This window comes from Enoplosus armatus, chromosome 4 (assembly GCF_043641665.1).
Source record: "Enoplosus armatus isolate fEnoArm2 chromosome 4, fEnoArm2.hap1, whole genome shotgun sequence".
Classification (NCBI taxonomy): domain Eukaryota; kingdom Metazoa; phylum Chordata; class Actinopteri; order Centrarchiformes; family Enoplosidae; genus Enoplosus; species Enoplosus armatus.
Genome location: NC_092183.1, coordinates 19,714,466 through 19,727,620, shown reverse-complemented (window position 1 = coordinate 19,727,620; position 13,155 = coordinate 19,714,466). Strand labels below are relative to the sequence as shown.

At 43.0% G+C, this 13,155-nt stretch overlaps 1 protein-coding gene across 1 annotated transcript in view; it reads left to right on the top strand.

Annotated features, from left to right (window-relative positions):
- Positions 1-622: 622 nt before the first annotated feature.
- The window catches only part of dtx1 (deltex 1, E3 ubiquitin ligase), a 36,080-nt gene continuing 23,547 nt past the window's right edge, over positions 623-13,155 (top strand). The window contains exon 1 of the mRNA XM_070904444.1: positions 623-881. Within this exon, the coding sequence (XP_070760545.1) occupies positions 623-881 (259 nt within the window). The remainder of the gene's footprint in view (positions 882-13,155) is intronic.

Genomic DNA, 13,155 nt, shown 5'->3' with positions numbered 1-13,155 from the left:
GATGACAGTCACAATTATTTTGCTGCTGAAACGGCTCACAGGCTCATGTGCAATTCTTTTTGTCACTACACTTTAAGTAAACAGGATAGCCAAGAGGCACAGGCCACTAATGGGACTCTAGCACAGAACAGGTTAGGTTTGTGTCACCTCTGAAACAGTGCCTGACTGTTGAGAAATAACTTGTGCGAGAAATCACAGCGTTAAGTTACCAGTGTGTTTCTGCTCCTCGTCTTGTGTTTAGAGAGCGTCTCCTGCCTACCTGCTGCTTATCTGCTGTGGTCGGATGTGGAGGACTGAGACTGCTACAGCTGCAAATCTCATCACCATCACCACCATCATCATCAACGTCTGCCACTTCAAACACGACAAGACACAAGAGGACAGAGGCTGCTTTTGGCCGATCGAAGCGCCAGCAGTCACAAAGTACCTGTAGACGATGACTCCGGCAGAGCTGCTTGCTTGAAAGCAACATGAGATAATTGAAGATACTAATTGCTGATTCAAGCTCTTTTCTGTTTGGTGCTGAGGAAAATGTCCCAGTGTGTCAGTTGACTGACAGGGTTGCAGTGCTGTTCGAGCTCAGGACATAGCCAGCAGCTGAAGCGCAGACTCCTCAAAGGAGATGGCTCGTCCAGGATCGGGGTTGCTGGTGCCCGTCAATGGGCTAGGGTACCCACCTCAAAACCTGGCCAGGGTGGTGGTCTGGGAGTGGCTGAACGAACATGGGCGCTGGAGGCCCTACAGTGCAGCGGTTTGCCACCATATTGAGAATGTTCTGAAGGGGGATGCCCGGGGAACTGTAGTTCTGGGGCAGGTGGATGGCCAGCTCTCTCCTTACGTCATCGACCTGCAGTCCATGCACCAGTTTCGACAGGACACAGGTAAGAGTGAGATGTCACAGATGGGGGGTGTCAAGATAATGTAGATGTAAACACATCACACAGCAGTTATCAGCACATTATGTGGATGTTTACCCAGTGGTTGTAATGTCTTTAATATATAAATAAATGAATTGTGTTGGTCATATTACCACATTGGGACCGATTTTAAAACAGAGCCAGCCTTGATGTGGTTGCTACAAATCTTATGTAACTTTCAGGGGAATAAATTAGAGTCCTGAATGCCCCCTGTGCTTTGGGACTTATGTGGATGAGCCACAGGTTGAGCTGGGAGGCGTTGCAACAAACAGCACCCAGATGACCAAAGTGTAGCAATCATTTAGTCATTCAGGAGCGTCTTCATGCGGCTGCCGGAATGCCATGACCTTGCCAAAGGTCACCGTGTTCGAGGGGCTGTGCATTCATCAGGCAAATGAGTGCTGTAGCTCAGAGCGACGCTCCCCACTCTTCGCCGCTTGTTGTGTTCATCGAATGTGTTGTCTTTCCTTTGTAAGAATGGTGATCACAATAGTGGTTGGAGATAGTTACTGTATAGTGTATGTGTATAACAGACAGTGCTCCTTGTTTCCGCCACATTACCTCAATTTATCTCACTCCACACAATGCAAAGTCTATACAGTATATGGAAAAATCCAGCCATACATTAAACATTGAATCAATATCCCACTATGTCTAAACTACTGAGGTCTGTAAGAGAGCATGGGACCAGCATTATCTAATAATAACAGTAATATTAATAGTAGTACATGTTTAGAGTAAAATCCACCCAGCACAGCCTTTGTTTGCTTAACTGTAATTCTCTCTGATGACTGCTACCTTTTTAAACATGACCAGATGTTTTTGCTGTACTCCACCAAGGCTCAACACACACTCTGTGTTTGTCTCTGTGTGTGGATTCACCTTCCTGCTGTCCCAGTGTTTGAAGCAGAGATATGGGGGAGGTTTTAGACATCTGTTAGAACCAGCCTTGGACAAATCTCAGCTGCCTGAATTATTCTTCTACATCTGATTCAGCTACATATCACTGTGTTAGAGGCTATTAAATATCAAGCCACTGAGTGTGACTTCTGTGTTAGATGCTCGAGGGACAGGTCATGTCTACGGTAAAACACTATGTTTAATCACCTCATTGATGAGGTAAAGCATGAAGAGGAAAACTCTCACTTTAAGGCATTATGTAACATCAGAGTATCTGATAGAGGGAGATACACATAGGACATACAGAAGGTGACCTCCCTGTGCATGAATCTGCATTATGCCACCTTTCACTCATTTGCAATGGCTCATATATATTTGCATCACTACATATTTATGAAATTAGTTGGCAGTGTTATTCAGAAGGCAGAATAAACAGAATACAGTAAAGGTCCTTGGAGTAACTTTCAGGCTAATAACAACAATGAAAAAAAACTGTCAAAATGTAATGAAGTGTTTCTCTAAATGGTTAAAAACTGCAAAAAAAACCACAACTGTAATAAGTTGTAGTCGTGTACATGGTTTCTTTTTACACTGTGTGTGTGTTCTGAGAGAAACCCGTCTACAGATGGGCGTTGCAAACTAGCTCAGGCTATAAATTCTGTGGTTGAAGCTGTGTATACTTATCCCTTTTAAAAATAAATGTGAACATTAAGATAATAAATAATGGGGTAAAAAAAACAGTCATTAATGGATAGACTGTTTTTTAACGTATGTTTTTGTCCTGCTCTGATATCGCTTATGATGCAATTGTTGCTACATTAATGCTGTACATACAGTAAACAGGCTTTGTTACACACTGTGTTGGCCCATTTAAAGGAACATTTCAGTGTATTTTAGTTACATCATCAGAAAAATGTAGACACCGGACTACTTGTCTTATGTATTCTTTGGTCTCAATAATGTTCATGTATAACAGAAGGGCTGCATAAAGAAAACAAAAGCATGTGTGGAGCCTATTGAAGGCATGAAAAAGGCCTGGAGCCCCATATGAAGATAAATATATATTGAATGAGCAATTTATGTATTTGCTCTATATAGCATATAGTATATGCTATATGCTATTTTTTTATTCTTTATGAAGAAAATGTTATTCTTTAGTGTTTGAAATGCTGAATATGAGAGCAGCAGCATTTCTGCCTGACAGTCAGGAGGGTTGAAGTTTAAGGAGCTGCACGGCTGGATTTCTGCTGTTGGTGTTTTTCCTTCTGATAGAACATAACACAGAGCAGCACATGTGTCCGGGGTTGACTGGCTGCGAGATGAGCCACTGAGCCGTTTGTCAGCCATTACCACAGCGCTGGAGCTGGGCCTGACGTTTATCGGTCCTCATTGTGCTGTTCGGTGTGTTGCCTCCCCCCTCGGCTGGGATAAACCTGTCACAGCGGGGCCTGACGGACATCAGTCCAGACACCCGCTGCCTCCTCTCCGTCCTCGTTCCTCCTCCTCTGCACACTCTGTTCCTGTCCCCAAACATGGGCAAACCTCCGCCAGGCCACAGAACATCGATCCGAGCTCCTATGAGGCCTAGCTTCCAGGCTGTAGTGATGTTGTTGCACCGCCGCTTGGGCCTCAGTGACCTTGTTTTAATGTGGATTGTGATGCATCTGTTTCACATCGGATGCTTGCTGTATTTGTAGCTCAGCAGGTGACCCCCAGCCACTTGCTCGGTTGGAGGCTTATAGAGTGTCCCTGTGGGGAAACCCCATTTTGTCACAGAGCCAGTGATCTGGTCCTCTGAGACGTTTTTTTGGCAAGAGACTTGAGTGTGCTTTGTGTCCCCTGTGTGTGTGTATATGTCCCTGTGTCTGCACATGTGTGAGTTTGCCGTCGTGTGTGCGTGATGGTGCACCCTGCAAGCTGTGGCAACTGTGGTGTTTTGTGCCCTGTCCCTGCAGGCTGAGTGGGGGTGCCCTGCTCTCCTGTGGGTTTGGGTGGAGCTCCTGTGGGTGAGTTACTTAAACTAATGAGACAGCAGCTGTAGTTTATCTCCATGGCTCCCTCTAATCAGAGCATCATGACGACAACGCACACACCACAGATGACGTGGCAGGGCCCCTCTCTGTGGAGAGCAACCTAAACACATCTGTATTTAGTTGGCATTCAAAAACACATGGGCATGGACTTCCTAATTCAACTACTGGTGAAGAACACCAGTCTGTGGTGAAGTCCTGAACCCCAGTGCTTTGTATATACAGTACGACTGAAGGCTTAGAGGCTTATATATAGTGGGGATGAATATCTGGCTGAAGGCAGGGAGAGGATTGGCTCCCGGCCAAGGTGGATCGATCCGTTCCCCTCCCCAGCGGGGCTTTTGAACCTCTAAACACTGCTGTGGACTGATCCCCTTTCACTACACCCACTCCCATAGCAAAACATATGGGCTTATCTGCCATTTCCATCATATACCAACACTTGTGGCTTGTCTGATGGATTTCACACCGCAGCTATTGCTTCTGCTGCCTGGCTTTTAAGTTTTTACCTCTTCTATGTTTTCTCTTATGATGGAGAGGTGGCACAAAGCAGAGTAGATAGAGATTAGATAGATAGCTAAATTAGTGATGGTCGCTGAATCACAGATTCATCAGCTTTCAAAACTTTGATATTATTCTTAAATGAGGACAGTTTCTGTTGGTTGCTGTTGTGGCGCTATAGTCATATTACTGCAAGAGAAATGTACTTTATAGCAAGTAGTCATGAAAGCACAGCAAATGTTCTCAATAGCATCTTCAACCATAAAGAAAGGTAGATTTATTTATGTAAATCTTTACTTATTTAAGTTTTATTGTGACAGCGCCTCCTTCATTGTGTGTTCTCCAGAGGGCGAGAAGCTTTGGTACTGGTTGACGATGTTGGTACTGTAATTTGATTGGTCCAAAATCTCTGTGGGGAAACTAACAATATCACTTCAGTTCCAACAGCTGGGAACTAGAACTAGCATTAGATGCTTTGTCCCATATTTTATTTGAGCGCTTCTTGTGTCACTCCCTGACTCCATAGCAGCAGGTCATCAGCAGCTCCCATGCGAAACGTCTAGCGGGAATCATTACCAACGTTAGCAAGCTAGGCTAAATAGCTTCCACTCAGCAGCAGAATACAAGCTTAACAATATGATGGGTCCTCTCAAATGTTGAACGCTGTTGACGGACAGACAGATGTTTATATTCAAAAAGCTCTAACAACAGATGCTACCTGCCCAACAGAATGTTAGCAACTGGCTAGTGAACACAGTGGAGCAACAAGCAGTTAAAGAGCCAGATGTTTCCCTCGGGAGTTGGTGGAGAGCAAAACAGAGCTATAAGGAGTGTAAATAGTGACAAACCAGACTCCAAATGACTGCTGATGTGCTGTTGATAAATCTTAAAAGCTTTTTTTTTTTTTTCACAAATATGTCTGAAAACTGTTTCATCCTCATTTGAAAAATAGAAAAAACAAATATGCACCAAAGTTGCAGTATCTCTAGTAGTTTTAATTTCCTTACACAAAACAAAACAACATTTTCCTTAAACTTTCAAATCAAAGCGACAGCATGTTGTGAGCATTTTCTGCGTGTCAGTCTATTGTGTTTGTGTTTCTGGAGTCGTATGGGCTGTTACAGTTGCTCGGTGCTCACTGTTGTGAGATGGCCCATGTGTGACTGCAGAGATAACCCCTATCAGCGGCTGTTAGCTGCTGTGTTGCCGGAGTGGGGCTTTGTTTGTTTTGGTTCCACAGGCGTGAGAACCTCCTCTCCTCTGGCTTAATTCCCTCGGCTAACAGCCCTCCCTGACTAATTACGGTGAAAAAACGCCAGAAGACAAAGAGAGAGATGGTCATGTTCTCACGTCTGTTCTGACAAACAACAGAAGCTGTGGTTGTGGTCTGGATACTGCCTGTGAACTTGCAGAGCATATGTAACGCTGCAGATTTTCGAAGAAGGCAGTGCTTTAGGTTCTTTTGTTCTCCTTTAATGTAGTTTAGTATGTAGTAAATGTGTGTGGGAACTGTCTTGGTGGTCTGTGGGAGGACGCTGTAAAAAGGATTCCCGCTGTGTACGTGCTAAAGGTCAGGTGCTGTATGCATCAGCTCTGACTGTGAAATCCCACTTGCGTCAGAAGAAAGCAGAATGAGCGAAGAATGGAGCCCAAAGGCTTTAAACTGTACATTTAGAACCAGGCGGGAATAGAAACGAGAGAGTGCCGGGCGCTGAGGTGCAACAATCGCGTGTGTGCTTTTTATATTTGAATGTGTCTACAAGTCGAGCACATGTGCACACATCAGCAGCTCGTGATGTTGGCTGACACACTGCGGTTTGTCGCACTGTATATGTTTGTTTGCACGGTCTGTTATTTTGATCATACAAGTTGATCCAAAGAAGAACTAAATGTACTGTATAGTGACTCTGCAGACACCGAGCAAGTCACCTCCCAACCACATTCTTAGTCATGTGGGCTGAAGAAAAACAGACATGACATAATGACCAAAGTCTTTTTCTCTTAAAGCTTTTCGTAATTAGAGTAATTAGTCAGAGAAGGTCTTTAGCAGAATCAAAATGGTGCTAAGGTGTCACTGTACACAGGGGTCCATTGCAGCCCCGACCAGCTGGCTGAATTCCACTTGGATGTCGGCAGGAAAGGCATTGGAGCGATGCTGTGGAGAGGGAGGAGGGGATGACAGAGGTGAGGAGAGAAGAGGAACAGAGGGAGAGGTGGAGTGTTTTCCTGATGGAAAGTGACACATAATAACACCGAAAAGACCCTCAGCTGTGCACATTCCCCTGCTCTTTCTCTTTTTCAACGTTTTTATGTTGTTGTGGCGAAGTCTCCCATGCAGAGCCTCAAGGTGTGCTTATTTTAATTAAAAATGAAAGGCCACATTTTTGTCAATTATCCGACTAAATATTTAGTTGATAGAATGGAACGAACAGAGGCAGATGCCCGTCACAAGCTACCAGAGTCCAAAGTCATTTTCGTGGTCTGACCAGCAGCCAACACAAGAAACAATACACAAGATTCTTTGTTTATGCCGACACAGAATGTAGGAAGTCCAGCAAATTTAAGCACTTCTAAAATGGTAAAGCAGATTTTACTTCTTTTACAAGCAATGACTAAAATATCTCAAGCTGAAAAGCAAAAAAACACATTTTAAAAGTATCCTTTTACTTATTAAGGGCTACAACCAGACCTTATTTTCATTGTTGTTTAACCTGTCGATTGTTTTTCAGATTTTCAACATTTAGCCTGTGAAGTATCAGAAAATTGTGCAAAATGCCCACCACAACTTTTCAGAGCTTAAGTTGACGTCTTCAAAACAAAAGACAAAACCCGAAGATATTCAGTTTACAAAAAGTAGCAGATCCTCACATTACTGTAGAAGCTGGAAAGAGCAACTGTTTGGCTGTCAATATTTTTAGGAATCAGTTTTCTGTGCTTGAATTAATCGAATAATAATTTCAGCACTATGCCTGTGAAATACTTAGTTTCATCCTTGGAAAGCATCATTCAGGCTCCTATTCACTCTTAAGAGCGACCTTGTTCCCAGGGTTATAGTGCTTTGCTCTGCTCTGTCCACATCCTTATTGCATTGCAGTGATGAGCAGGCTGTGCAGCTGCTGGCAGCCTCTGGCGTCGGTAGCAGAAGCGTCTCTCCACATTTCCATTTAACTTCTGATCGAGCGAGTCACCACTTTTAACTTCTAGTGGATATCTTACTCTTTGATCAGGGAAGCAGCTCTAAAGCTACTCTCTGTGCCTCTTGCTTATCAGGCCGGTCTGGGAGGTCACTCAGATCGTAAGCTGTCATCTGCCTCAGCCCATCAGCCTGCTGCTGCTAGAATTGGAACGAGGCATCATCTCTTAACTGTTTGGGCAGACTATCCTCCATCTCCTGGTTATATTTATTGACAGATCTCTTGTTGAAATGTGTTGAAACTATCTAGGATGTTGAATCTGACTCTCAAAGTATTCTCACTCCTTCTCATGTGTTTACTAGAAAAACAGTGATTTTTATTCTGAGTCAACAGTAAGTGACGATAAAGTGAATGTTGACCCACCTGTTGTGTTGTAAAAAAATGAATGAACATAGCTTTATAGCACTCGTGTTCTTCAGTATCCAAACCAGATGTTAGGTAGCTGTTATGTTGAAAAGGGACAGAGTGTTCTTGCTGTAACAAATGTTGTGTCTTTGATCTACAGGAGTGTGTGGTCTAGCATTTACAGAAAGCATCGTCTGACTGAGACCAGAGCTGCACTGACGCAACTCGAGCTGCCAGCGGTTGCAGTGAGCCGAGCTTAGAGCTCCCTTGATCAGTCTCAGTGAACGCAGTGAACAGTCTGGGACTTTTTGTTTTGGTCTCAGCATTTCACTCGTTTTACAAAAAAAAAAAAAAAAAAAGCACTCTTAGCCCACTTTGGCGCAGCGGCAGCGTGACGAATCGCTAAAGCCGAAACCGGGATGGCTTTCTCAAAAGCATCTTAGTGGTAAGACAGTCGTCATTGTTCCAGTGTAAGTCACTGTAATGGCCAAAAAAAGATCTTCCTGAAGTCTGAACACACAGGCAGGAGTCACATCTCTGCCATGAGCCCGTTACTCAAACACTACAACCAAGTCACTTGGTGCAAATTCTGTTAAATATCCTTTCATTACATTTGGTTTTCACGGACTACATTGAGACTATACGCTCCAAGTAGCCTACAACGCAACTTCATTTATTCCTTCATGGGGCGATTTAGAATGAACATATTATACACACAAAACACACATACAGAATGAAACAGGAAAGGGAATTTCCACATTGAAGGGCTACTTGAGCATGCTAACGTTAGAGAAAATGTTTACTAATCCTTACTAATGCGCAGTTTTTTAGCCACGGTATAGGAATAGGAATAGGGATCAGGTAAAAACATTTTATTCGTCCAATACTTTGGTTTATGACTAAATACCTGCAAAACTAATGACGTTCCCTTCAGCCTCTGCTGTACTTTGTATGAGTGCTAATTAGCAAATGTTAGCATGCTAACACCCACCAAGGTGGCGAACATGTAAAATTTTATACCTGCCCTATCAGCATGTTAGCATTTGCATTGTGAGTATGTTAACATGCTAGCGTTATTACATCATTGTGCATTCTATGTGTTTGGCTTTTGGACTGTTGAGCCGTTAATAATAATAATAATAATAATTATCAACTGAAATAATGTAAACTGTACTGTAATTCAGTAAATGGCCCAATACTAACTGCACGCCGTAGTGCAAATAGTGAAATATCCAGGACATATGATAACGCTCATGGTTGCTTGCAGTTGTTTGTTCTGGACTTGTTGTATGGACTCGCTTGCGTTCTGAATGCGCAGTCACCGGCTGTCCGGCCTAATGGAAATGAGAGGAGGAATTACTGCGACAAGGCATGAGGCGACCACACGCATGCACGTCAGAGGTTCACATTCCCTCACACTCCTACTTTTCAGCCGTACAACAACAATCACTTATTTTGATTGTTTGCAGCCCGGGCGCTCAGCGGAATATCAATGCGAGTCTCTTTCTCTCTCTCTCTCTCTCTCTCTCTCTCTCTCTCTCTGTCTCCTCTCCTCCTTTCTCTGTGCCACCTGTAAGTGCTTCTAAATCATGTTTCCTGGTGAGAGTCCAAGTCCCGTGACTGGTCACCGCGAGGAACATCCTGCAGTAGCCTGTGAGGTGAATAATTTGCCAGGTGCTCCTCCTCCAACCTCCCCTGTTGCTCCTCAAAAGAGCTGCTCACACACCATCACTTTTTCTGACATTTCATTATTAATGAGGGCTTGCAAACTCTCTCAGGACTTATATCGCCGGTGCCTCAAGGTGAATTTTTTTTTTATCAGACTTCAATGGTAATTACTCTGTTCTGTCCGTTTGTATGGATGCATTCAATCAGAGAGACACTTGTCAGTACGATAGGAAATGAAAGTCACTACAACAATATCTTTTAGGTTTAAATCTTGTGGTTTAAGGCTGATTATTTACTACTTCACATGAAGGCCTGAACCAGTTAATAAAAAATAAAGAGGTTCACGCTTACCAGTGATATTTCCATCAGGGACATTGATACAGTGGAGCAGATTCATTATTCCAGAAAAAACTCACATGAATAAATTGTAGGGAATAAAAGGAAATACAAAGCATGAGCTGAAGGACATAAATATGTTTTTGCTGATATTAAAGGGTCAATAACAAAGACAATCTGACAGATGTGAGGCTCCAAGTTGTCATTTTCATCCCTGTCCTTCAGATTGTGAAAAAAAGAATGAGATCAAATCCATTATACCAGACAATGTGTGGCCTTACCGGAGCCTTGCAGTAACAATAAAGTAAAGTAATAAATGAATGCAATATCCATGCAGTCATAAGAGAACTATGGCGCAAACTACATGAGGTGAATAAAGTTACCTGCCCATCACCACGTCACCATTGCTGCTCTTGGAGTCCTCAGATAAACTCGGCAAGCAGCTGCTCAACAGCGAAGCACTTGGCACAAAACAGTGGTTAGTCTCAGTTTTAAGGAAAGTAAAGGCCACAGTACAACGTAAAAAAAAACGCATCCAAACACATTTCTAGGTGCAGGTTTCCCACTGAAGGCGTGTGCTGCATCTCAATGAACACTAACTGGGTAGCAAGCTATAAAAAAAGGTGCGAGGGACAGTTAATGTCTTTACCATAGTCTGTGGTCATCAGTTGCTAGTTTTTCTCTCTTTGTCTCTTTGCTTTGTCTCATAGCTCAGCTGCTGTCATGTTAGAGACAGCGCAGGAGACTGGGTGCAGCAGGTGGACAGTCTGATCAGATGCAGACTAGTGTCTCAAAATAATATCTAAAATATTAACTCTGCTATCAGCCTTTCAAAAGGTGGGAACTTGGAGTGTTGCCTGAATGAAAATAATTGGAGTTCTTTCAGTGTGAATTGCGCTCAATATGTGAAAATTAGCAGCTCTGTAAAAAATCTCACACATGTTACAGTCAGTGATAAAAAGCAATTAAAAAAAAAGGTTCTGGGGTTTTTGCAAAAAATGTTTGAAAAATATCCTCTCCAGAAAATAAAAATACTCTGCTTGGAATTATACTCTGTGAATCCTCTGAAAATTACATCTACTAAGATCCAGAATCTACGAATATGCAAATATTTTACCTCACTGAAAAGTCCACTCTCTGGAGGTTTAAAGTTTCCACATCACACTTGTATAAGTTGCATGTTGGACCACGATCGGCCTCCAAAGATGGCACAAAATCATTCTCGTACGTCCATGTGTTGAACTGAGATTTAAGAAACACATTTTTGAGTGGAGGGAGACTACGTTTTATAGTCAGTATGTTCCAAGCTGTGATCGTTTCGCCGAAATACGGCTAAATACTCTTCCTCCAGCTGAGCTTCAGATCTTTGAGGTAGGTCTTAGCATGAGACCAAAAACTATGGTGTATCACTTTAAGCCCAATGATCCCACCCCTCCCACCCTGTGAGTGCAACATAAATTGAATTTCAAAGTTGACCCTCGTCTGTTGTAGAGTAATTAAGCCTTCCCATAAAATCCTAAATGATTTATTCATCATAGTTCCATATGAATTATAGATGTTTCTTCCAGCTATTAGAGCCTTTAGAACATGAAGTCATCTGCTTGAACTGATACTACACTGTAAACAACCTTTCATTATGATACAATATCAGAGGGCCAAAAAGTTGGGGGTCTACCTTCAATACATAGTTTCCTGTAACACTATAATTCACATTTCAGCAGCTTTCTGTTCCTCCTCCGTCGCCGCTACAGAACTGATGACTTCTGAAAAGTGGATTTGTGAAATAAGTTTCTCTACAGGCTTTGACCCTCAGAGTCAATGTACCCCCGTTACACATCTGCAGGCTTTGATAAAGCCCATTGGACCCGTGTTCAGGCTTTAAGCTCGATAAAAGCTTTTAGCGATCCAACAGCAACTTTCCAACGAGGACGTGACCCTGATTTTATGCCAGCCTCCGACATTTAGCCTCGTCAACCACGAGTTGGTTCCCTGAATGCTCTCTGTTCCTCTTAATAGACGTAATTGTCCAATTTAGGAAAAGTGTACGTCATACAAATACGGCAGTAAAAATAATTGTGCTATTACGAATAGCTATTAATACAAAAAAAAAAAAAAATGAATGTCTCTCCATTAATTTTGTAGTATGAACACAGAGGAGATGTGATTACACTTGTGATTCAGCAGGGAAAAGGTCTGGGCCTAATAATAAAAACTCCTTGGGAAAGTAGAACATAGTTAAGGTGAAGCTGTGTTTTTGGCAAATCTATTACAATATATAGATAAAACAATTCTCTCCCAGCAGGGTGGTCTGACGCCCTCTGACCTCTCTCACACCATGTCCACTTTACGGCAGATCAAAACCGACCGGCGTAGTCTGGCACAGTGACAATTTGCTGTAATGTAGCCAGACGTTTCCTCTGATAAGACCTGACTGTGTCTGACAGCCATGAAGTGGGTTATAAAAGCCTGTCTCAGCAAACTCATTTACTGCATGCTGTTCAGCTCAATGAGTCAGACTCCCTTTATTTGTCAAATGTAATATTCTGAGCAGTTCTTTCCCTCTTGGTGTTGTGATGTCATATGTTAGAAATTGGTATCCTTGTTTGTATATCTCTGGGTATACGTTGCAGCCAATATTAAGTATGATAAGTATATGATGTCCACGCAAGCACCTACAGGTTGTATTGAAGTGAGTCAGTATTGTATGACGCCTGAAACCACACAGTGAGAGATGAGGTGGTGATCATGCGCAGGACTTGTTCCTCTTTGAGGAATTTGACCTTCTGCTGCCGTTGTTTGCTTAAGTTCAGATTGTGTTCAGTGACTGTGCAGTAAAAGCACACACCTCGCAGAGTGTGACTGATCCGGCCATGTAGCCGTTAAGCGTTTGAATGTACGGTGTGGCGGAGGTCATCTGATGGAGAGCCGCGTGAGCTGTTCCTCAAAGTCTCCTCTGATGTGGTACGGCCATCAATCAGCTTTCCGCTGAGCAGGCAAAATGGTCTCACTGATGTACAGTCCGCTGGTGTGACGGCTGACATGAAATATCGTGTAGTCGCAGATGAATGCTGCACCATGTTGGGCTGTGGGTTTGTGTGTGTGTGTGTGTGTGTGTGTGTGTGTGAGTGTGTCACTTTCTTTTGTTTTAAATGGAGGGACGAGCAGTCTGCGATGCAAGGTCAGCTGTAGGGACAAGTGATGTGTTTGGTGTCATTCGCAAACATCACAATATCAATATTGACATCACATTAATGTCACTATACA